At 40.3% G+C, this 25,950-nt stretch overlaps 1 protein-coding gene across 3 annotated transcripts in view; it reads right to left on the bottom strand.

Annotated features, from left to right (window-relative positions):
• Positions 1-1,035: 1,035 nt before the first annotated feature.
• The window catches only part of CDK6 (cyclin dependent kinase 6), a 221,788-nt gene continuing 196,873 nt past the window's right edge, over positions 1,036-25,950 (bottom strand). For 2 of the 3 annotated variants that reach the window (XM_061198564.1, XM_061198563.1), the window contains exons 6-8: positions 11,131-11,181; positions 6,925-7,060; positions 1,036-1,760 (exon numbers count right to left, since the gene is read on the bottom strand). In XM_061198564.1, the coding sequence (XP_061054547.1) occupies positions 1,614-1,760; positions 6,925-7,060; positions 11,131-11,181 (334 nt within the window). In that variant the 3' untranslated portion in view covers positions 1,036-1,613. Of the gene's footprint in view, positions 1,761-6,331; positions 6,669-6,924; positions 7,061-11,130; positions 11,182-25,950 lie in introns of those variants that run through there. The other variant, XM_061198565.1, reaches the window with a different exon arrangement.

The following is a 25,950-nucleotide window of genomic DNA, read 5'->3' as shown; positions in this document are numbered from 1 at the left end:
TACTGTAGAGAAAATGGCAAGAGGAAAAGTAAAGCTGTTCACAATGCCCAGGTCAGGCTGGCTCTGCAGAGAGCAGGCATGTGCATAAGGCACTAGAAACAAGCACAGCCTGGCGACGGAGAATAGGTAATTTTATAGAGTAAATATATATTTCTAAAAAATAGTTAAGGACATTCCCTCAGATACTACACTGACAATATATTCTATAAAGCTGTAAAACACTAAGTTACACTTTAAAGCAATCTACTTGCTGGTGATTGAGAAGAACCAGTCTTCTACTCATTGCCTAGGTAACAACCGTGAATGCCAAATGCCAGGCAGGAAGATTGCAGTAGAGGGAGAACATATGGGACTCTGTTAGGATTGTGGAATTGGAGCCATAAGCCATAAATCTGAATCAAACTATTTATGAAAGGTTCATTGAAAGAAAGAAAGTAGGAGGTGCATGAGAACAGCTTAAGCAATCTGTTATTAATTATGTAAGGGTAGTAATACATATTAGATGTGCTGGGGGATAGATAAGATGGATACTTTGCAAATGAGGCAGTGCACAGTAGAAAAAGTACAGTGTAATAGGTGGGGGAAAACTTAAATGGCATTCCTGTCTCTAGTCAGAGAGAACTATCCTCCAAACCCAAACAGGAAAACAGTTTCTGACAAATTCCTAAAATCAAAACCAAAACAAAATAACAACAAAAACCAAAAAGAAAATAAATTCCAAACCAGGAAATAAAGGCTTTCTCTATTATTTTTTTGACGATTTTACCTAGTTGAGGTACACTCCCTAAATCTATAGCAAGTTAAGAAAAAGCTTATAGGTATTTTTCAAAAGAAACAATAAAGCACATTATACACGTTAAAATTACAAGGAGTAAATGAGCTTTTTGAAAAGTAAATAGAATTTGTGCTTCAAAAAACAGGTTTCTTAAAAGATACTAGAATTTTTTTTTTTCTTTTTGCTGTGTGTATAAAACTTCACCTAGATAGTGAACCTTTTACTATTAGCAAATTTACTGCTTTGGGCCAGAAAAGAAATGCTAAGGACGTAGGCTCAACTTTAAATTTGAGAAGCCCATTTTGGTGAATCACCTTTAGTCAATAGACACCTGTTATTTAGCGGTCACTTTGAGCCTTTAAAATTCAATTATTCTTGTTGTTGACAGAAAGTAACACTTTTTAAGAGATCAAGAATCACACACACACACACATGCACACGCACATACACTCACTCAAAAGTACCAAATCAGGCTCCAGCACCTGCAGAGAGATTACATCATAACTCAGCTGTGCCTGGATTGCTCACTTCACACTGGCAGCATTCAAGATCAGAAAAATGAAATGGCAGCACAATTGGTCAGCAGCTTCTCTTCTGGAATTTTTCCAGGTTCTTAAAACAAACAGACAAACAAACAAACGAATGAACATAAAGCTGCAATCACTCTTGCATTGATTTCAAAACAGTAAACGAGGCGGTTTCCTCAGAGAAGCAGAGCCCATCCAGAAGACGGCAGCTAGAAGGTCTCCAGCCAGTGATCCTCAGCAGCTCTGCAGGGCTTACTCAGGGGACCCATCAGCTACCAAGGAGGTTCTCCGGATGATCAGCTCCAGGCAGCTCAGGCTGTATTCATTTCTGAGCTGTTCTGGCTGGGCGGCAGGTGGGAATCCAGGTTTTCCTTGCACCTCTCCAGGTCGTGGAAGTATGGGTGAGACAGGGCACTGTAGGCCGATATTCTTTTGGCTGGATTAAATGTCAAGCACTTCTGTGATAGAGACAAAATAACAGATTGACATAAAACATATCCATTTAAATAATGTGCTTACATAGTTATGGATCTGTTCACTGCCACACATAGTTATGTATCTGCTCACTGCCACATATTACATGTATCTATAATGAGAATGAATATCTACTTCAAGGGACACTAAATACAATGTAGACAGTACTCATATATGTCTGCTCAGGAAAAGGCAACACCTTTTGGGTTGCCTGTGGACTGTTACCCACCCAGGATTTCTCTCCAACCCAATCATATTATTATTACAGCATGCAAATAACTTTATTTAGGGTAGTGATTTTTCTGATGCTAGCAAACTTAGTGCTATAGTCGGACTCTTCACCCTAATTTTTTACCCTGATTTTATCAATGAGCAGGGAATGGAAGGGGGTTGCCTTGTTCAGGTGTAAAGGATAATTACTGAACCCAGGGCCAGTGGAGGAGGCAACAAGTAAGGGCTAAAGCCTAGACCGTAATCATCCCGATCCACTGCCCCAGGGCTGCGCCACCCAGAGAAAGAGATGCCTTCCTTCTAATTCACGTCAAGGTGCCATATGGGCTAGCAGCAGCCCTACAAGGAGACCATCAAATTCAAGTCAAGTCACTAAACTCTATTCCAGGCGTTGACTCAAGTGCAGGTAGAAGGTGAAAGGAGGGAAGGGTGAACTCTCGAGCAGCAATCTGCATTCCCAAGCTGTTGATACATAATCAGTCACAACGTTTCCCTAATTCAGTGCCATTTCCACTCCAACCCCAGGTAATCTCGTTCTTCAAATCCTCCTCCTCTCCTTCCACCAACTCCTCCAGCATGCCTAGCAGGAGGCAAGCACTGACGGTGAGTAATGTCTCCCCCCACCCTCTGCCCCAGGAGCTCACATGTAGCAGAGAAGCTATACCAGCTTCTCCATCCTTGTGATGCTGTGTCTACTGAAGTGGGCTGGGGATCTGAAATTTCTCTTGATTTCAGTCCTCTGTGTAATCTAGACTTAACATTATCATGGTTATGTAGACCTCTTCCATTTAATCTGGGTTTCTGCGCTTAAGTATCTCACAGTCTTAGGTCCTGAGTGGATTAGGGACTCCTCTAAAACTCTGCTGAATGCAATTGAGCTAGAAAAACACATACAAACAGAAAATTCTACACTTAACTTCAGGTGAACTGTTGGGTCCCCTGAAATGTTATTTATCCTGAGCTCCCTACCGGTCCATGGACGCCAACCTACGCATAGCGTCTTCTGAAAATCAAAGACCCAAATGACAAGCAGAGGAAGGAGATTGTTCGTAGAATGGTTCTACTGTCTCTAATAGCAATAAACATCTTGAGAAAAGCTTTGCAAGGGCTGAATTCCCAAAGGACAGGAAAGCAGGGGCAAAATTCTTGAGCCTGAGTTTTTTCTTCCCAGAGTCCAAGAAGGAAAAAATTATGTAGTGGCATTAGAAAAGGAAGCAGCCAGTTTAATTCCCAGGACATAGGAAAAAGAAAAAAAAAAGTTGTGGAAATATGTCCAAGATAGAGAGACAAGTCCCTAGAGGATTATCTGAGAGGAAGCCCTGTTCCCACACTACATGGATGGCTTAGGGCTGGGAAGAGGGTAGAGAAAAGGAGAAATCTTTAGCCTAAGGTGGGAGGTGTGTGAGAATCTCAAGTTGGAGGTTGTAATACATTTTGTCCTATAGAAATATTGTTAGAAAAGATGGTTGAATCCTATTATTGCTCTACCTCAGTAGAACAATTGGCTATTTTGAGAACTAATTTTAAAATCTTGCATAATAATATTGTTTCTGCAAAAAAAAATAATTTGCTTGCCAAATAACTGCCTTAAAAAATGAGCTTTTGAATTACCACCTAGTCAAGAGTTGACTACTACAGTGGACTGGATCATTTTCTAACACATATTCCTTTTCTTTCCTTCCCCCTCTCCATGGGAGGAATATTCATTCTTCTATTAAAGTTGGCCATGTAACTTCCTTTGGCCAATGGAACGTGGACAGAAATGGCAGGGTATCTCTTCCAAGCCTAGGGCTTCAGGGGCATCGTAGGTTTCTGCTTGCCCTTCTGGGAGCACCTACCTTCTAGGATGAGAAAAACATGCCGCAGGGAGCCAAAGGCCCTTGGGCCTGGGCCCCAGAATGAGACACGTGGAGAAGACCAGTACTTGACCCACCGGCTGAAGCAGAGTTGCTCTAGATGACTCAAAGAGCTGTCTCTGCCAATGTGAAGACACATGAGCAAGAAACAAAGGCTTATTGCTGTATGCTAGTGAGATGTTTTTTTTGTTGTTTGTTATGCATCAAAAACGGACTAATACAAGGACCAAAAAAAAAAAAAAAAAAAAAGTACCTCAGGCTCTGAAAGCAGTTAGATAGCAAGAACTCTAAAACTTTTTTCAGCAAGAGCATCATATTTGGAGTAAGTACCCAGCCTCCCAAGTTAATCATGATGAAGGGGACAAAACTTATAAAGATATGTAGGTTTTGCCTGCTAAAAATAATTCTTCCCCTGAATTGTCTTGTTACTGCACACTACTTATATATCTACATAAGAGCATTTATAGATGTTGATGTATATACATCCATATGTGAAAGATTGAGGCATTCTATAAAGTCAACTGTTTTTTCAGATAAAAATTAAGGATAACTCTTAAAGTGCTAAACTTTTAAATGTTAATTGTTTCTTAAATAAAACAACTTTCTAAAATACTCTTTACTTTTCTTCCTTAGTAAAAAATTTTCAATAGCGGCAACAGTTACTTTTGGGATCTCAGCTGCCTCTCTTGTACCGAATGGCCTGCTTCTCTGCTTTAGAGTTCTAGCTTGTGTCCCTCTAGGATGAAACAGTGAGAGCTTTCAGAGAGTGCTGAGGTTTAAGGTCTTGGACTGTCCTTTCCCTGCATGCTTGTGGATATTATGCTCCATGCTTAAGTTTTACCTGGTCATGATGTTACTGGCTCTGCTTTTTATTCCTCTCCTTTTTCTAATCTCTGCTGCCATTCCTTGTCTACCTATCTCCTTCTCTCTTTGGTAGGTTTCTTTGCTCCTTTTTCTTTTTTGTCTCCTGCTACTTCTTCAGATTAGCACTAGTGTGTGGTCCGACTTTGGAAGCCACCACCTCTAGTGGGGGACCCTGAATGAACACATGGCATTGTCTGTTATCTTTACATTTTAAGTTCTTCTTGGTGATTCCTAATAATGTTGGAGCCAGGAGATCTTTTGGGTTGTCTTTGGATGTTCCATTAGCTGAAGGACTGGGCTACTTCACTACCAAAGTTGTTCATCACTGTCACGGTCTGTCCAGAATCCTCTACTAAGAGGAACATTTCATTCAAAGTTCCTGCTGAAAAGGAAATCCTATCGTGGCTATATTTTATAACACGCGGTCCTCACCCTCTCCTGGCATAGCTGATTGGGCCAGGAGTACAGCCTGGCCGTAGGTAGCAACCCTTTCACAGTTTGGCAAAAAAGGTGAGGTATGGCAGCCAGGTTCCTCCTTGTAGGAATCTGATATAGGAAACAGTGACAGGGCAAATGCTAGCAGTGGGATTAGAGCTGAAAGGATCTGTGAATTAGTTGAAGTTCTGATAGTCAAGGGACCAGCTAAAGTTAGGGGAGCAGACAGTAGGACTGAAAAGAAGCACTGAGGTGGAGAAAAGGGCAGAGAAAAGCAGAGTTGCTAAGAGCATGTGATGCACAGGACAGAGACAGAGCATTTACACTCTGGATGGCTTTCCATTTCCAGGCCACACTAGTGAGTGTCTTACAAATCAACAGTGGGGAGGAATAGAGCTGTCCTTGTCTATAATTTGGCAGTGGAGGGAACTTTTGCCTAAGCATCAGAAAATGAGCCACCATCAGCTGAAGATGGAGTTAGGGCTTTCACTGGGAAAATCCTTGGCTCTGCAAACATGCCAATCGATGGCTGTGTCCACACAGAGCTGAAGCATACATAACATGTCTACTAGGACCTATAGACTCTTAGGTCTATATCTAAAATTCATAATATACTGACAGAATGGGAGTAAGCTTCTGAGTCTAGGAGCACTTTCTTGGCTAGATATCAAAGGTTGTTAATTCAGCTGGTAAAGGATACACTCATTACTACTCATTGGGTTCCAAACACCAAGAGTAGCCCCATAGGTACTTTCTTCTACCTATTGTTTTGGTCTCCAAATACAAAGAATTATGTACAAAGCCAAGTATTATGAGTTTGACTCTCAAACAGGGCACAGAAGTCTTTATTTTCAGTGAGGTATTTTATACGTCAGGGCACGTTCAATACTTATTAAATAAATCAATAACTAAAAGGAGTATTGCTATCCAGTTCCTTTGGAAAAACATCTTCCTAAAGATGTGCCTGTTTAAGAAAAGACACATTAAAATGCCAAACAAGCTGCTTAAAGTAGCATGAAAGTGTAAACAAGGAAACATAATATTTACTTCTAAAGAAGCATGTGTTTAGACGAACCCAGAGGATTCTAAGGCTGCATTCAAAAGAACATTCGAAGATGGCAGACTGAAAGGGTGTGGATCAGACTCTTTCATTTTTTTTTTTTTTCAAATTTTGGCTGCATTTATTGATACATAGTATTTATTTATTTATTTATTTATTTATTTTTTGGCTGCGTTGGGTCTTCGTTGCTGCATGCGGGCTTTCTCTGGTTGTGGCGAGTGCAGGCTACTCTTTGTTGCGGTGCACGGGCTTCTCATTGCAGTGGCTTCTCTTGTTGTGGAGCACGGGCTCTAGGCGTGCGGGCTTCAGTAGTTGCAGCACGCGGGCTCAGTAGTTGTGGCTCACAAGCTCTAGAGCGCAGGCTCAGTAGTTGTGGCGCACGGGCTTCATTGCTCTGCGGCATGTGGGATCCTCCCGGACCAGGGCTCGAACCCGTATCCCCTGCACTGGCAGGCAGATTCTTAACCACTGCACCACCAGGGAAGTCCCTCTTTCTCTTTCTATAGGACCTGAAGACATTGCAGAATCAAAAGCCACTAGCTGCTATAGGGATGGAAATGAAAGCTGCAGAGAGACTGTGGCCTCTGCCCCATGTGGTTGTGGCACATGATGTTGAACTGACATTGTGCCCAGCGCCCAGTGTGGACAGGGTAAGTCTCTCACGAGCACAGTGCAGACCAACTCTGCATCATGTGAACTTACCAGAAGTAGGTCTTTGCCTTGTTCATCAATATCTGTTACAAACTTCTCAATTGGCTGAGGAGATTTTGAGTGAAAAGCCTGCCTGGGGAGGGCGACATCTCTAGGCCAGTCCTCTTCTCCCGGGAGTCCAATTACGCTGCAAAAGAACCACAGGTGAACCTAAGCATTAGCTACTGTGCTGAAGCTATTTTTCCACCAATTCTAGAAGAAGGTAAAGCCTAAGGGGCAGGCATGGGGGACACAGAGCCTCAGGAGTTCATCACTTGTATGACTGGCAGGACTCTCATTTCTCTCTGTCCTACTGCAATACGGTGACCATGGCAGGGTAATCAGGTACTGCAATAGGGTGGTCTCACAGGAGAACTGTAAAAACCACTGGGGAGAGATAAGAGATTACTCTGGCGGAAGACAAAATGTAAGAGATCATGCAGAACTGGAAACTACTGTATTACCAATAAGCCCTGAAATACTGACAGAGCAGGACCTATATATTCAAAGGAGACCCGCATGGGCGTATCATATTTTCCTTTATGCCCAGGAGTGCTTTTCGTGTTCTGATCGAACACGCCTGTACTGACATGCCTTTATGATACTCATCTAACATGATCTGTTTACACATACATTTGGTTGCATTTTTGGTTAAAGAATAATTCCCCACACAGTAATTACATAAATCAGAACCAGACCAAAAAAATGGGGCTAAAAGGTATGTTAGTCCTATGTTATGCAATACCATTTTATAATTTAATATCAAATTTAACTTACATAATTTAATTTACATATTTCATATAACTATTTTATTCTATTACAAAGTGAGCAAACAATTAATAAAAACAGTATTATTTATGTTCCCCCTGAAAACCATCCTGGGATCAGAAAGGTAGAGAGAGCATCAAGTGATACAAAAACAGCACAGGCTGTTTAGTGGACAGACTATATGACTATTCAAATACTGAGCAAACTCTTTTGACTACAGTTAGAAAAGGTGCTGGCCTGCATTGTCGTCTTCTTGGCCTGCACTCGCTGGGACTAAGGCCCAGGGGATGTCCTCCTGAACAAGTCCTCCAGGGTGCAGGAACACGTGGTGGTAAATGTCACAAGATCTCTGTAGGGCTTTGTTCCCCTTCCCTCACCTCAACAGAGCCCAGGTAACAGACCTCACCTGGGAAGAGCAGACACCTATCACTGGGTGTCTGGGGAAAGACACAGTAATCCTACCTCTGTCAGACATGTGGGGAGAGCCAGGTTATTGAGGTAGATAAAAACAGACTCATGGACATGTTTACGGAACAGATGAATGGAAATGACAACTTGAGCAACATACTAATTTGTTTAACAGCAAGATCTAGAATAAGAATAAAAAGAGAAAACAAAAACATTACCATTTATTATTAAAAAAAAAGTGTGTGTGTTTGGATAGAATGGGACAGGCAGAGGAAGAACAGAAGAATCCTTACTAAATAACTTTAAAAAATTGTCTTTCAGTCATTTTTGGCCTTTTAGCCATTTTTATATCAATATTTTTGCATATTATCACCAGTCACCTAGAAATCGATTATAACAACTCTTAGTACAAGTTTAAAATCTTTTTTATTTGCAGTTTTGAATACATTTATATTGAGTTAAATCTGGCAATGTGGGCAGCTGAATGCCAAAAGCTCTCAGAAAAACAGTGTCCCTGTATGTACATGTGTGATGTATACATACATACATATACATATCTGTTTATATAAATAACTTATAAAAGTGTTCTTAAATCTACCACCTCCTGAGACACGTAGGTCAGGTATTATTATTTCTATTATATAGATGGGGAAACTGAGGATGAGGAATAAAATGAACTGCCAAATTCACACATAGTTCAGCCCAGAGCCTGGAGCGAACGTATTCCAAATCCAGTATTTTGTTTCCATTTAACTATGACTCTGCTCTTAAAAATGCTCTAAAATGTCACAGGCTAAAAGCATTCAGTTTCACTTTCAAAGTACTTACTGTTCTTTGAAAGTATAAATCTTCCGAAACACAGAAACAGTTTTCCCCTTAAGAGAATGTGAATACGGCTTTCTTTTAAAAAATATTCAGTTTAATATCCAGTGTGAACGTTTATGGCCTATATATGAGTGTTGTGAAATTCTGATAGGTCCATTAAAAAGGGCTTGCATCAAATTTCAATATTTGGACAAAGCTGAATATGAGCCTTAAAAGTTGACATTTGTACTGGAAAGACTGACAAAGCACAAAACCTATAAATGGCAGTGATGGCTGAGACAGAAATCATTTTTCAAGTACTTCAGAAGTGACACTAGGGTGCAGCATTGTCCCTCTTCTCTCTGCCAAAGCAATGAATACATTCAGAGGAAACAGAATATAATTTCAATGAAACAGTGCCAGAAACCAAGAAGTAAAATCTAAAGGCACAAAACATATCAAACTTTATGGCTTCTTTTCTGCTGGCAACCTGGGATCTTAGGCCTTTGCCAAAAGTGGAAATGGCCTTCCCTTGGAAGCAAGTCAAACGTGTTCGTCAAAGCTTCCTTCTGGTCCATCCCACTGGCTTCACGTACTAAGGGGCACCAGCAGTGTTAACAAGATTGAAGACGTCAGTGCTAGAGGTGGACAGAACGCCCAGGTGGAGTCAGCAGGGAAAAGCAGGTGAAGGACGTCAGTGTCTGGCAAGCTGGTTTCAGTCAAGGTTGTTCTTACTTTTAACAAGAGAGTCACTGGTATGCCTGACTTTCACAGTTCCCTCTTCACAATCACGTGCACACAAAATAGATTCAACAGGGATAGGGAAGAACAGATGGGAGTTCATCACTGAATGATCAAAGAACGTGACACCCAGAAGCAGAGAGTAATGTGCAAGTTTAGTCCTGAATTCGTCCATCTCACAGAGCGGACAGTAGCGGTGGCAGGAGCAGCCGTCGTGGCAGCTGCCCTGGACCCAGGAAGCCCCCAGACAATAAAACTAGCAAATGTTTTTCAGGCCTTAAAGCCACTGGGTTCTGACTCAGCAGTGACTCTGGCACTAACAGAAGCCTATTGGAGCTGCTTCCAGTCACTGAAAGAACAAACTCAGGTTCCGGGTTTATTCCGACTGTTTTAAGCAGTTACGCATGAGAAAATAGTGTTAAAATATAATGCTTTTCTTTAGGGGGACTTTTCATCAGTTTTACAGGCTGCAAATATCATAAAAATTACTAGGATGCCTATAAAATGGTACACAGCAATGATCAGGGCTATTTTTGGTTCTAGAACTCCCACTTTCTTCCTACTCCACCCGAATCCTGATGGGGCTTGGCAACCACACAGATCCCAAAAGGTTGCTGTACTGCATGCTCTGTGAGAAGAAAAGCCTCTTCTTCCCATTCTAGACACATGAAAGCGTCCATACTCTCACATGCACAAACATGTACGCTAATGGAACTCTAAAAATCATCAAGGAGCTACGTCACAGACAACTGGAACCAAAGAATTCGAGCACAAGAAAGCCTTAAAGTTTCATTTCTCAGGCGAAGAAGTTAAGGAACAAAAAGGTTAAACAATTAATGATGAATTATAATAATAGCTAACATTTTTTTAAAGCATTTACTATGTACAAGGCGCTGTGTAAGTCTTCTACATGGTGTTTTAAATGACTTTTTCAAGACTGCACAGTTATTTAGCCACAGGCATAGGATTGAAACCTAGGATTCTCATCTCCTTTTTCAGTGTTCCAAAGAAAAATGGATTGTGTAGCATACCATCCTTTGCCCAGGAAGACAAAACAAAACAATGTAAAACCAACCTGGATGACTACAGGATACTCAATGGGGACGGGAAGCCCAGTGGGTAAGGATGGGTTACCTGGTCATTGAGCGCCCCACCTCTGAGTGGAAGCATCTGAAATGACCCCAAGCAGACAACACAGCTGAACTTAAAGAACTGGAGCTCAGCCAAGCAGAGGAAGGGGAGCTGTCAAAAGATCCACACGAGCAACATAAAAGCTTCCAGAGCAGAGCAATCAGGCCACAAGGCATGATGGGCTCTGCACAAAACAGCAGACGTCTACCATGCCCCACTCACCACACAAACAGTAACATTGTCTGCAGCAGCAGCAGCTTGGGGTAGGAAAGACAAGAGATAAACATATTATATGAACGTGAGAGGAAGGTCACTGTAATGTTTTAATGCTACAGACACAGATGTAAAATTACAGTTAATACTTACTCCAAGATTTTTCCTAGTTGATCGACATCTGAACTTCCACGAAAAAGCGGCCTGAAAGAACAAAGATACAAATTAAACAAGGAATTTTCTCTGGTTACATTTCAATCATACTTGTCTTGATCATTATTTAACAGGAATCAAAATATTCTATGTGTGGGGAAGAAGTAACCTTTGGTAAATGAAGGTTTCTCTTGCATTCTCCTTACAGTAAGATCTCTTATGAATATCTGGCGGTGCCTGACTCCCATACTTGATAATCCTGGGTAACCTATTCTCAGTCATTGTAACAACACTGCCACCATCATATACAGGCCCTGGCTTCAAAGTTCTACTTAACTTTGTGGTAGGCTGGAACACATCACTATCATAGGCTCAAACCAGAGGTATGTGGAATTCTTTGATATTATTCTTGGTCAGATCCTTCTCAGAGCACCCTTCCTTTTTTTAACTGAAATATAGTTGATTTACAATATTGTATTAGTTTCACGTATACAGCAAAGTGATTCAACTATATATATACATATATATGTATATATATACACATATATTTAGATTCTTTTCCATTATAGGTTATTAGAAGATATTGAATATAGTTCCCTGTGCTACACAGTAGGTCTTGTTGCTTATCTATTTTATGTATACTGGTTTGTATCTGTTAATCTCATACTCCTCATTTACCCCTCCCCTCCCTTTCGCCTTTGGTAACCATAAGTTTGTTTTCTGACAGAGCACCCTTTCTTAATACCACTCTGGGGCTTCCCTGGTGGCGCAGTGGTTGAGAATCTGCCTGCTAATGCAGGGGACACGGGTTTGAGCCCTGGTCTGGGAAGATCCCACATGCCGCGGAGCAACTAGGCCCGTGAGCCACAATTACTGAGCCTGCACGTCTGGAGCCTGTGCTCCGCAACAAGAGAGGCCGCGATAGTGAGAGGCCCGCGCACCGCGATGAAGAGTGGCCCCCGCTTGCCGTAACTGGAGAAAGCCCTCGCACAGAAACAAAGACCCAACACAGCCAAAAATAAATAAATAAATAAATAAAAGTTAGCTTAAACTTATTAAAAAAAAAAAAATACCACTCTGCTATCACAGTACTTCCTCACAGGTCTCTCTCCTTCCGCTTGTCCTGAATGCTGCAGTGAGCTACCTATGGGTCTATTTTTCGATTATACCACTTCCCTTTCTCCCAATATTATGGTAGCTAACCATCACAAGTTCAAAATCCTAACTCTGGGCTTCAGAGGCAATTGTGAACACACAAGACTCATTATCTATACTGAGCATTTAACTGACAATTAAATGAACTCACTTGGTGACATTTCTGGCATTTTCTTAAGTAGAGAGCAGGGAGTGTTCTAGGTTTGCCCCTAACCTTTGGCTTAGTGCTTTACCTGAACAGGTGCTCAGTGAATACATATCTTATTTGATTTTACATATACCCATGGTACACATGTAAATGTTCCCTAACTCCTTGCTCAACAAATGACATAAAAAAGTATTTTTCAACAATAATGTGTTTTAAAAAATATGTGCAGCCTATTATCAGAGATCATGTTTTAGAAATATTATATACCAATTTATAAAGCCTTAAACCAGACCTCTTAAATATTTTTTACACACAATAAATGAACTTGCTATATACGCTATATATGGAGACTCCTAAAAAGTCATGGCATTTCAGTGGCTAGGAGACACTGAACCATACTTTCTATTCAGGCCATGATTCTTGAAGGTGGTTATTTTCAAATGAAGTGGAAAATAATTTACTTGTGTAAATGTTATGGTTGGATTGTGTCCCCCCGCCCCGTGCCCCCAATTCACATTGAAGCCCAACCCCAATGCCTCAGAATGAGGGCCTTTAAAGTGATGGGTAAGTTCAAATGAGGCCATTAGGGTGGGCCCTAATCCAATCCAAACCAGAGGCATGCGTGCACACAGAGAAATGATCACGTGAGGACACAGCAGGGAGGTGAGCCAAGGAGAGAGAACTCAGAAGAAACCAAACCGGCTGACACCTTGATCTTGGGCTTCCAGCCTCCAGAACTGTGAGAAAACAAATTTCTGTTGTTTAAGCCACTTAGTCTTTGGTATTTTGTTATGGCAAACCCTAGCAAACTAATACAGACATCATTAACGCAGCCAAATTAATAAAGAATTATGGAGTTGGATTCTAAAAGACATCTAGACAGGTCTTGAAAGATAGCAAGGTGAGAAGTGAAAGTTTTAGAACAGTTAAACAATGGAATCTTAACAGCTATTATTTATAGGGCACTGGTGTTGTTCCTGACATAGTGCCACATGCTCCCCAAACATTATATCATTTAATTCTCACAAAAACTCCAGGAGCAAGGTAGTATTATTATCATCCCTATTTTCTGATGGGGAAACTGAGGATTGGAGAAGTTGCATGACTTACCTAAGGACACATAACAAATTGCAGACTTAAAATTCAAGCCAGGTCTGCCTTGCCCCAAAGCCTGTATGCTTCATTATTATGTCGTAATACTTTTATTTTGGTTACTAATATTCTCTGCAATCACAGACAGTCACTTTAGCTGAGCCTCTGGGGTGAAGTAGCACAGGGACCCTGTGAAGAGCACTTTGTAGAGAACCTGGTGTCTCATAAGCGGGTGCCTATGGGATTCTTATTCAGATGGCTTTGCAAGTGTCTAAATGTCTTTAAAGTCTTGCTCTACTTTAACAAGGAACAAAGCAATTCACCAGATTGAGGCTCTCTAGTCTCTCCACAAACTAACTGATGATGGCCCTTCCAGATCTTTAAATCTTCCTACAGCCCAATCTTCTATAGCTGTTTAGCTCACACATCTTAATTGATGCACCATTTAAAAATTCCTTCCAAAGCATAGAACTCGGGTTGCAAAGAATCAACAGTTCTCTTTCTCTTCACACTCATCTATTTTTCTTAATATTAAAGTATGAAATTATTGGGACTTCCCTGGTGGTGCGGTGGTTAAGAATCCGCCTGCCAATGCAGGGGACGTGGGTTCAATCCCTGTTCTGGGAAGATCCCACAAGCCGCGGAGCGACTAAGCCCGTGCACCACAACTACTGAGCCTGCGCTCTAGAGCCTGCAACTACTGAGCCCACGTGCCACAACTACGGAAGCCCATGCACCTAGAGCCCATGCTCCGCAACAAGAGAAGCTGCCACAATGAGAAGCCTGCGCACCGCAACGAAGAGTAGCCCCCGCTTGCCGCAACTAGAGAAAGCCCGCACACAGCAACGAAGAGTAGCCCCGGCTCGCCGCAACTAGAGAAAGCCTGCGCACAGCAACGAAGACCCAACGCAGCCAAAAATAAATTTAAAAAAATTAAAAATAAAATAAAGTATGAAATTATAAAACTAAATATAGCCAGCATTATGAGGTTTGGGAACAAACACAAATGACCCTTTCTTGTTAAGCAAGTATCTCAAATGGCTGGAGTGGTGAGTGTGCCAGGTCAGTAAGCACAGAGGGAACAGAGAGCATCAGTTTAATCTGCTGAGCTGGTTAAGTCGCTATGTAAACATGCCAAGCCCCTCACCCTTCATGAAGAAGACTGGTATCCACAGAAGCATGAGTGAAATTACTTGTGAGGATTATGGAACAGTTTAAAATAAATATGTTGGCATGGCTATCGGGAAACAAACAAAGCAGACTAACTTGAATGGATGTTTCCAGGCAAAGGCGTAAGAACATCTCTCTCCTGGGGTGGGCACTGAGACCCCAGCCTGAAACTCAGCTGCAGCAGTGGCTCATGTCCCTACTGTTTTGGTTTTCAGCTCTTTTCTTGTTTTTGTCCCTTGGCAATATTCTAACATTTTTGCTAGTTCTGCTGTGCATTTAAGTTTGCTCTATTTTATCTTACATTTGCTACATGTTTTAGCAGAGGACTTTCAAGTCATGTGGTCTACCATACTGCAAGAGCCTGAAGTCGTATCTCTACTGGTTGGACTTGGCCCACAAAATGAAATGTGCCTGCCATCCCTGAGTTAGGACTGGCCCATCAGTTTGGTTCCTTTAATGAGGGCAGCAAGCAGAAGGTCTGAATCATAACCACTCTTCTGTGAACACTCAGCAAAACCTGCTAGGGGATACTAGAAACTCAGAGCCTGCAATTCGGTGTAGAGCTCAGATTGCCTTTTGTCACCTTAGGAAGACTTGGTATGCGACTCTGGGGTCTATTAACTTGTCTTTGCAGCAAATGTGGGTTGGCTTGAGTTATAAAAAGCTACTGAACCCTGACTGCATGCAGTTAGCTCCTATAAAATGGATCTTTGGATGCAAAGACATAGTCACAAGACAAGAGAAATGGGTCACGTGAAGGGGCAATAGGCCTAATTGGAGCTGGTACTCTCAGCTGACCAAGAGGTTGGTCATGAATCTGATCAAACTCTTAGAACCATCTATTCAGCTTTCAGCTGAAAAGTTGGAATAGTTTGTATGAGCTGGTTTTATGATAGTGGATGCTATGAACATCAGGAGCATGGAGAGGTACAATGGATTTAGAGGAGAGATGAAACCTTTCATCATGATGAACTCCTGGGTGTGCTATGGTGGAATATGGAGACGTAATAATAAGATCACCCTAAGGACCTTATTCTATCTTTAAATAAGGCTCTTTGGTAAGAAGTCTTGGCTGTATCAGGTATGTGTGCACCACGAACTGAAGAAACACACAGGACCGGTATTTTCATTGAGGTTATTTTGAATATTCTTCCTCCCTCATATTAGCTGAGCCAAAGAGGTTTCAATTCATATAATTTATGGCATATTTTAGGTGGACAAATATGAACATAATCTTTGATTATATTCTTTGGTTTAGTAATGAGGGAGAGTTTAATTCTACTGCCTGGAATAACCGTATAATTGAGGGATGATTTGGCTAAAACACACACATGTATGAGTCCGACTTGGCTGGTTCTTTATTACCAAGACATAGAGCTGAGCTGGAAGGAAGTAGAGGGCTGAAGGAACAAAATGGCGGAGAATAAAAGACACAGAAAGACTGAAAGACTGAGATTGAGATAGAGATGGCCAGATAGAGACAACCTGAGGAAGGTTCACAATAACTTTAAACTCTGTTTCTTCCCACTGCCTAAGAATCTACCTCTCCTGGAAATCCTAGGATATTACGTACAGAGGCCCTGCATGGAGATGGAAGAGGAATGCTCTAGTATATATCATGAGACAGAGGCTCATCAAAGATAAAACGTCATGCATTTTTAGAAAAAAATCACTGCAGGGAGAAATCCACAAAGCTATCCTATCTTGTCTGTTCTTAGACATAAGCCTCCCAGGTGACATACTTAGGAATTCTTTTAAACTAATTATTTAAAAATACAGTTAACAACAGAGACATTCTATTGAAGGTAGTAAATCTGAAGGCTGTTTTTATATTTCTAAAAAAATTCTTATATACACATTTTTGGGTTGGGGGGGTTAAATAATAAAATGGAAAGATTACTCCTACCAAAAACATCCCAAAATGAAGACTGCAATTGCTTTACTGAATTAACACGTTAAAAAATCCTTTTATTATACAGAACATTACTGAAGGTCAGTAACTCTTATGCATTTTACTACATCAAAAACTACAATTAATCACTTCATTTAGGTACTTTTCAGTAGTTTAACCAAGTGGCTGGGTAACAGCACACAAACATTATCGCTAAAGACCTTTGTTGAATCTAAGTTTCATGAATCCATTTCCCATTTTATACCTACATTTCTTTTCTCTTCCCCTTGCTTATGATCCTCATTTTTCTTCAGAAGATTTTCTCCACACTCTCTGGGACTTTTACATTCTATTGCAGAAACCCTCCTTCTGTCTCTCATGCCCCTGAGCCTCTTTCTATTATGAATTCCCACATAAACTACTGGAAGGACTTTGCCATGCTACCCTTGGAAGGCAACTTATTTGACAAGGTAAGCAATATTTGGGGGACAATATCTGAAACTGAACATTGCTATGTTTTTATGAAAGAGGATTTTAGGTTATTTCCAAGTATTTTCCTCAAATATCTTTCTTCACCATTATACTTGATAATAGTTAATGCTGATAAAATAAACTATGAAACACATACACTTTCATTTATACATATGTTTTTTTTTTTCTTTTTTCCTAACCAAAGGGAGATTCCTGCAAAATACAATGGCAAATTGCATTCATTTCAAACCACAGCAGAGTCATTTCTCTTCTCATCTCACCTTAGGCACTGCTGTGCCAAAACAAGTGTAGACCCTGGGGTTTTAATCAAGGATTTCCCCAAGGCTTTCTTAAATCTGTGAGAGGTTAAACCTTAACATTCCCCGCTCCGCAACATGTTGATGTTTCAGGATACTTGCCGACTGGGGAGAGGGCACATATTTTGGTGATAGGCTGTCCTGGGAGTGACCGAACCCCTACTCAGCCACTTCTCCCTGTATGACCTTAGAAAGTCATTTAGTCTCTTTGAACCTTGCTCGCTTCATCTGTAAAATGTCCAGTTTGTAGTAGACCTATAATATGCGGCAGCTAAATATACACACTTTCTCACACTTATACACGGTAGATATTTCTGGTTCCTGGCTGCTATTACACACAGATGATAAGGTAAAATATTTTACATGGTGAACAAGAAAGGAAGAGGACATTTGTCACTGTGTGGTGGGTGCTCAAGTCAAACTTAAACCTAATAGTCCTTCCTCTGGCGTCACTGTATATATTCTCTACACCTGTTAGAATTCTTATACCTTTATCATCAAGAAAAGAAAGAATGAATGTCAAAATTTCCAATAAAGATTAATTCATTTTGAATTGGCAATTCTGAATGTAGGTTTAGCAAAAAAACTCATTCACCATTGTCTTATCAGTGAAGTGAATTTGCTTGGGTCAAATTACAAAGGGGACCAAGTTTCAGACTCATGCCTTTTAAAACAAACAACTAAAAGAACATATAAATATTATTCACAATCTCAATGAATAGTGCAAAACAACATTTAAAAGTAGGGTATGTTTTCTAGCAGATGAGACGTGTATGCTGATATACCTGTTATAGAAAGGAAGTGATTCATGCATAATGGAAGATGAAAGATTTTGTCTAGTTACAGTACTTTCATTGTACTAAAAAGACGAGGAAGTCATGGTTCACCCTATAGAACACCTCTGTAACCTGCATTTGAACTGCAGCTATGCTTTAGCTGCTATCTTTCTTGATTAGTAGAGGAATTTTCCATGTTCATAAAATGACCTTTCGAAAAATATTACCCAGGGGAATGTTTGCTATTTAATACTTGTAACCCATGTTCAGTTCCAAAGCTGTTATCTGTTAAGTTAAAAATGTCAATTTATCACCTTACAATTACCACCTATTCAAATAACCAGATTAAGCAGAAAATCAATTAATTGATTTACTTTGTAAACACTAATTGAGTGATCACCTACTAAGCACAAAGGGCTGCATTAGGTGCTAGGAGATTATCCCCCCCACCACTGCCCAAATAAATATTAAATATAAATTAGATTGTATAATGTATGGTCTTAATATATAATAAACAGGGCTTCCCTGGTGGCACAGCGGTTAAGAATCCGCCTGCCAATGCAGGGGACACAGGTTTGAGCCCTGGTCCGGGAAGATCCCACATGCCGCGGAGCAGCTAAGCCCATGTGCCACAACTACTGAGCCTGTGCTCTAGAGCCCGCGAATCACAACTACTGAGCCCACGTGCCACAACTACTGAAACCTGTGCACCTAGAGTCCATGCTCCGCAACAAGAGAAGCCACCACAATGAGAAGCCCGCGCACTGCAACGAAGAGTAGCCCCTGCTCGCTGCAACTAGAGAAAAGCCTGCACACAGCAACGAAGACCCAACACAGCCAAAAATAAATAAATAAAATAACTAAATTTTAAAAATATATAATAAACATATATTTAAATTATAATATATATTTTATAAATTTATATTATAATAAAATAATTATTATATATGTATATAATAGTATAAATTCATTATAAATTTACATTAAAATACAAATTTATAACTTTATAAATAAATATACATACCTATACTACATACTACCATAATGATCCTTGCCCACACAGGAGACAAGATATACAAATGCAGGGTCATGAAGTAGAGAAGTTTCTCTCATTTGACTGGTGGGAGCCGAAAGCCCAGGGCAATCATTTAATCTTTACTAGAATGTTGGGAGGTGGTCTGATTAACCTCCTTTTATCAATGAGAAGTAAAGTAACTGATTCGAGGAAACACAGCCCAGTAAGAGGCTAAGCTGGTCTGTGTGACTCCAATGAGCAGCAAATAGAAGCAGTGTTTTAGAAAGATTAATATGACAGAGGTTCACTGGGTCAGTTGGCCGGGATGGAGGTGGAGCTGGGGATGCCAATGGGAAGGCCAGGCCATGAATGAGATGACAAGGACCTGCACTAGGTGGACGAGGAAATGGGCCGGGATGCAAAGATGTTGAACAGAAGGGGATCAGAACTTGGTGAAAGACTGAACAGGACTTGGAAGGAGAAGCATGATTTGAAGTCTGCATTACTAGTAATGCCAGGCTGAATGAGAAAGGTGGGGAGAGGGTGGTGGAGGACAGGCAGGAGGAAATTGGAAGATAATTAATTTAGTTTTGGATGTGTTCCTTTAAAATAAAAATAACATATACAATAAAAAATATGCAAAAAAAGGTAGTTAAGTACACCTAGACATATACCCAAGAGTATTGAGAGCATATGTCCATACAAAAACTTGTACATGAATGTACATAGCATATTCATATTCATAACCAAAAAGTAGAATGAACCCTAATGCCCATCAGCTGATAAAGGGATAAACAGAATGTGGTATAGCCATACCATGGAGTATCATTCAGTCATAAAAAGGAATGAAGCACTGCTACAACATGGATGACCCTTGAAAACATTATGCTAAGTAAAAGAAGCCAGTCACAAAAGACCACATTGTATGATTCCATTTATTGGAATCCATATATTCCAATATATAGAAGAGGCAAATCTATGGAGTCAGAAAGTAGACGAGTGGTTGCCTAGGACGGGGGCCTTGTGGGGAAATGAGGAGTGACTGCTAATGGGCATGGGGTTTCTTTTTAGGGTGATGAAAATATTCTAACATTGACTGTGGTGATGGTTGCACAACTCTCTGGATAGACTACTCTAAAAACCATTGAAGTGTAAAATTTATATTGGTGAATTGTATGGTATGTGAATTATATGTCAATAAAGCTGTTTTAAAAAAAGTAGTTTAGAAATTATATTTCCAAGCAAACATTACAGATTCAGGACAGTAAAAATCTGCTAAGAAAACTGCTTTAGGCCTAAGTATATGAAAGGCTTAAGTACATCGTATTACAGTACAGTGACAAACATTTATTCTACCATATATTCAATCAAGTACCCGTTTGGAGAGATGTGCTCTGGAAGTTCTGAATAATCTACTAATATGATCTGAATCTCCCCAAACACCTGATTTATCAGATTAGGATTAAATAATAAACCCCCAAAATGTGTATGGATAAAAAAAGACAGTCTAAAAAACCATCTTATGATTTCCTCTGGATGGTGAGATTATGGGTGATTTGGGTTTTTTTTTTTTCCCTGCATTTTTCTATCATTCTGTACTCACCATTTTATGAGCATCAGTTAGTTTTAAAATCAGAAGGCAAAGGCCCCAACACGGCTACTTGCCATATACTGCATGTATGTGATCTGTTCACCTCACTTCTTCATTCCCCACTCCTGTGCCAACCCACTTCTATTCCTCATTTACTTGCTGGTCTCTACAGTCAAAATCGGAAGCTCCCTGAGGGCAGGGTCAACCCTTACTTGCTTCTATATCTAGTGCACATAATTTTCTGTCCATAATTGGCACTCATTAAATACATACTCAATGGTTACTGTTCCTTCTGTTGAGAAGGCTTTCCTCTCTCGTCTTTCCATAAGCTTCAGTCTCTCATGTCTCAAAATTTGCTTCCTTGGTTCACCTCTGGGTAATTCAAGTGTGAGCATGTGTGTTTGCACAGATACACATATATGAATAGATGTATACACCATCAGAGCTGAAACTGGATTTGATTTACATTGTTGTATCCATTTATGCTTTACCTGCTCTGTGGCACTAGACAATATGTGCAAATAATGGGTATTTAAAAACCAGGTGGTCTGACAATTAGTCCCCTAAATCTAAAGTCTTGTCAAAACCAGCAGAGAAGCAGCAAGAGGCATGTAGGATAGGAACTTTGCCCTCAGGGGCTTACTTTACCCAAGTATGCAGGACAGGGAAGGGCTCCTTGGAAGACAAAGAAAGAGAAGTGTTGAGAGAAAGTATAGCAAGGCAAAACAGAGAGTGAGGGATTAAGGAGGGTGTGGAGGGGAAAGAGGAGCTTGAAGGAAAGCAGTCCAGAAAGGAAGAAGGGCTGGTGGGAAAGAGCACAGGAGAAAAAAAATTAGAAGTCCAAGTAATAAAAGGGAAGGACTGGGGCAAAAAGAATCTGAGATGAAGTTCTGTCACTGAGACATAGACTGACAGAAAAAAACCTCTACCAGGGAAGGAAGGTGCTACTTACAGCAAAGACCAGATGAACACAAGTTAGAGAGTGCTGCCATATCTGTCCATAGCAGGGGACTCTGAGTCTGGTAATTTCCTTAAAAGTAAATAGCTGAATTAATTTTCACTTGTTACCAATTGTGAATAATTTATTTCTCCACAGAAGACTCATATTTACTGGACTATGAGTAACTTCCTTAAGAGAGAGAGAGAGAAAGAGAGGAAAACCCCAATGGTTTTCAATTCAAAATTGTCAATTAAAATTAAACTAGAGCTCACCAAACCACGTGAGATTTCTGAAACATTACAAAACTTACCAATTAATATATTTACTGATTTAGTCAATTTTATATATGACTCAAGAAGCCTCAGTGGTCATTAAGATTAAAAAAATCATTTCTGATCACTTTAACAAATGTTGAGTATCTACCATTTGCCAGAAATCATTATTTCTTGTATATACTTATTTAATTAAAGAATTGCCTTTCTCTTCTCCCAGTGCTATTTCCTCCTGTCTTAGTCCACTTGGGCTGCTACAACAACACCATAGGCTGGGTGGCTTAAATGACAGAAATTTATTTCACAGCTCTGGAGACTGAGAAGTCCTAAATGAAAGTGCCAACATGATTGATTTCTGACGAGGACTCTCCTCCTGGCTTGCAGATGGCCACTTTCTTTGTTGCGTACTCACATGGTAGAGAAAGAGCGAGTTCTTTGGTGTCTCTTCTTAGAAGGGCACTAATCTCATCATGGCTTCACCCTCATGGCCTCATCTAACCCTAATTAAATCCCAAAGGCCCCATCTCCAAACACCATCAAATTGGGGGTTAGGGCTTCAACGTCTGAATTCTGGAGGGGGGGACACAAACATTCAGTCTACAATACTTCCTTCTTCATGTTACTAAATACAATACCTTTCATACCTTTAAAATTAGAAAGCTGGGCAGGCATGTTCTGATCCAATAGGAGCAACGAACAGGATGTGTCTCATTCTGTGCCTGGGATTCAGGTATTCATTTAATAAACCTTCTGATAATTTTTCTTGCCAAATTACATGTTTATTACTCTTCCAATGCCTACCTTATCTCTTGCTCTCTAATCACGCTGCTCAGGGGAGTTCTTAAGGCAGGAAAGAAATGATCATGTAGTGGGCACTTTCTAAAGCCTGGGTTCCTAACTATATTATTGCATTTTCATTCCCACTCTAACCCTAAAGTCAGACAACTAGCAAGTACTAAATAGCTTTGCATTTGAAACAAAGTTTGAGAACTAGAAAAAGAAATCTGAGTCAAACCTAAGAAGTGATATGTTGCAAGGGAAAAGCATTTGGATTAGTATTACTAATTACTAGGAAACTGAGGCAAGTCCAGGGTCTGGGACTTCCATGGAATCACCTCTCTCACCATGGGCAATAAGCTTCTTTAATAGTCAGACATCTCTGGTTCAATGTCCTGCGGAATGGTGTCTTCTGTCTCTTCACATAACCACAGAGCTTGGATGACTCTCCTCCTCCCATATGGAAATTCAAGCTGTAATAATATGCACTATATTTTAAGTTGGGCTTGGTATTGAAAACCTTTAATGACGACATGCTGTAAGATCATTTGGGGCAAGGGTGATGGTGGCGTGTAAAGATATAGAATGGATTATCAGAGATTACCAGGAACACCTGACAAAATCAGTGCCAGAGACTGATTAGTCAGGCTTTAATTACTTACTGGGCCCAGGGTTTATCAATTACCTTCACTGCAGAAATGTGAACCAGAGCCATCACTTAAGCAAACTAGAACCTCACCATATCACATAATAAAACCACCCTATCCCACAATTCCTAGCCTTTCTTTATACTGTGCCTTCCTGGGAGAGAAAGAAAACCTATATTAGGGCTGCTGGTCCATGAGTGCGAACCTTAGCAACCGTGTTTCTCAATACTGGCTATTTGGGTAGGGCACCCGTGAAAAGGTTGACCAAATCGCCCAGTATGCCCAGGATGGTCCCAGTTTTAGCACTAAAAATCTTGTATTCAGGAAAACCTCTTTGCCCTAAGCAAACTAGGATGGTTGGTCACCCTACCCAGGAGACCCAGTACAAGAAGTTAGAGTAAAGGAAATTGGAAAAAAAAAAAGAGTAATCTTTATAAAAGTGTTTTTGTTATTTCAGAGGATGGTTTTAAAATATTAGATGAGCATCTCTCAAAACAATAAGAATGAAGGTGGTCCAGATAGACAGATTTCATTCTTGTCTTTCCTAATAACTCACTCTTTCTATGCAATAAGGGACTAGACCATTGGTAGCTCCCTCCACAAACCATCATTCAACTTGCTATTCCTCTGTGTTAGCAAAAGACCTTGTAAAACCATATACATTTTGCCTAGGGAAAGAGCATTGCCTGTGGCTTAATCCACATGGTTAATGTAATAGTCTGAGGGAAGTACATGGTCTAAAGAGGAGACCACCAATAGAGACTGTGGTGGAGCTACTACACATCTAGGATGACAAAGAGAATTCGTCTTGTCCAGTCTGACTGGTAGTAACAGGCTGTGAGCTAGGTTGAGAATGATTCTGAAGTGCTATATAGGTGCAGTAGAAGAGAGTACTGTGATTAATCAGCAACACATACCATGTAAAACAGATTAGCCACGTGAACCAAGGTGACACAGGTGAGCTAAGTTTTCTCTTTCTGATAGGCTGACATCAAAGCAATACACAAGGAGTAAAAGTCAGAAAACGTTAAAGTAAGCTCGTGTAATAGTGACATACTCCAGTAACAAATATTACTTAAATTATGGTAACAAATATGTGGCTTTCAAAATCACTCTTACTGGGACTTCCCTGGTGGCACAGTGGTTAAGAATCCGCCTGTCAATGCAGGGGACACGGGTTCGATCCCTGGTCCGGGAAGATCCCACATACTGTGGAGCAACTAAGCTTGTGTGCCACAACTACTGAGTCTGCGCTCTAGAGCCTGCGAGCCACAACTACTGAGTCCGCATGCCTAGAGCCCATGCTCCGCAACAAAAGAAGCCACCACAATGAGAAGCCCGCGCACCGCAACGAAGAGTAGCCCCCGCTCGCTGCAACTAGAGAAAGCCCGTGTGCAGCAACGAACACCCAACTCAGCCATAAATAAACAAACAAAACAAACAATCACTCTTAATCTTTGACTCCACTGGCCTTGTCTTTGACACAGCAATTTTGCCAAAGAGAGCTTTATGGGCTCTAATGTGGGTGTGTCTCTGAGTAGATAATCATGATCACCTCTATGCTCTTATGCATATGCTCTCTCTTGCAAACACTCTAATATTGACATCAGCCAGCTGTCAGCAAAATGATGCATAATCCAAGGCTAAAAGTTTTAATGTTGATTTTGGGGGAACATAATCACTAGAAATTTTCTGCAACAGACATGTCTGTTGGTTGAAGTGGCTTATTTAAAAAAAAAAAGCAGCTTTGCTCAAGAGGGAACCAAAAGTATCACTCATACAGTATTACAAATGACCCCAAAATATCCTCAAATTGGATTCAATCATTGTTAAAAATACTCCAAACAGTGGCAAACTGATTTTCTCATTTTTTCCTTAAAAAAAAAAAAATCTGGTTAGCGTACAAACATGGGCACTGGTCACTGAATGTCAGTGAGGTTGTCTACATGTCTCTAGTACTGAGAGATTAATGGGATCAATCAACAAAAGTTAGCATTTCTTTTCTCAAGATAAATTTTTACTGACCTAAGAGCCAGCTTAATTTTTTAAAAGGCTTACTTATTGCATTTATATTTTTAATGATGGGTGGCTACTTTAAAAAAATAATTTTTCTGATTATGAAATACATGTGCATTGTAGAAAGTCTGGAAAATAGAGAAAAGTAAAAAGAAGAAATAACACAGCATCATTTCTTTTCTCTTTTTAGATGCAAATGGATTAGATGGGATCTCTAAAGGTCTCTTCTCTTTCAAACAAAGATGGCACCATACTCCAGACCAGGATCGGAATCCTGGCTGTATAGTCCTTGGTTTGAATAAGAACAAAAAGACAAGACAGTGGTTAGCAGTCATAACAAAGCTGGGACTGAATAAGACTCAAGCCTCTATGAAGAAAAAAATCAAGGACATATTAAAAAAATGTTATTTGTACACACATTTCTACCTACCCTTTTAGAGTTTATATCTTACAACAAGGAGCAGGAAAACCTTTCCCTTTATTCCTCTCTAAATGGTAAAGACAACTGGTATCCTGTATGAACATAATATTCCTATCCAGAA

This window comes from Eubalaena glacialis, chromosome 8, assembly GCF_028564815.1.
Source record: "Eubalaena glacialis isolate mEubGla1 chromosome 8, mEubGla1.1.hap2.+ XY, whole genome shotgun sequence".
Classification (NCBI taxonomy): domain Eukaryota; kingdom Metazoa; phylum Chordata; class Mammalia; order Artiodactyla; family Balaenidae; genus Eubalaena; species Eubalaena glacialis.
Note: the sequence above shows the minus strand (reverse complement) of the source record. Positions and strands in the feature narration are given on the sequence as shown.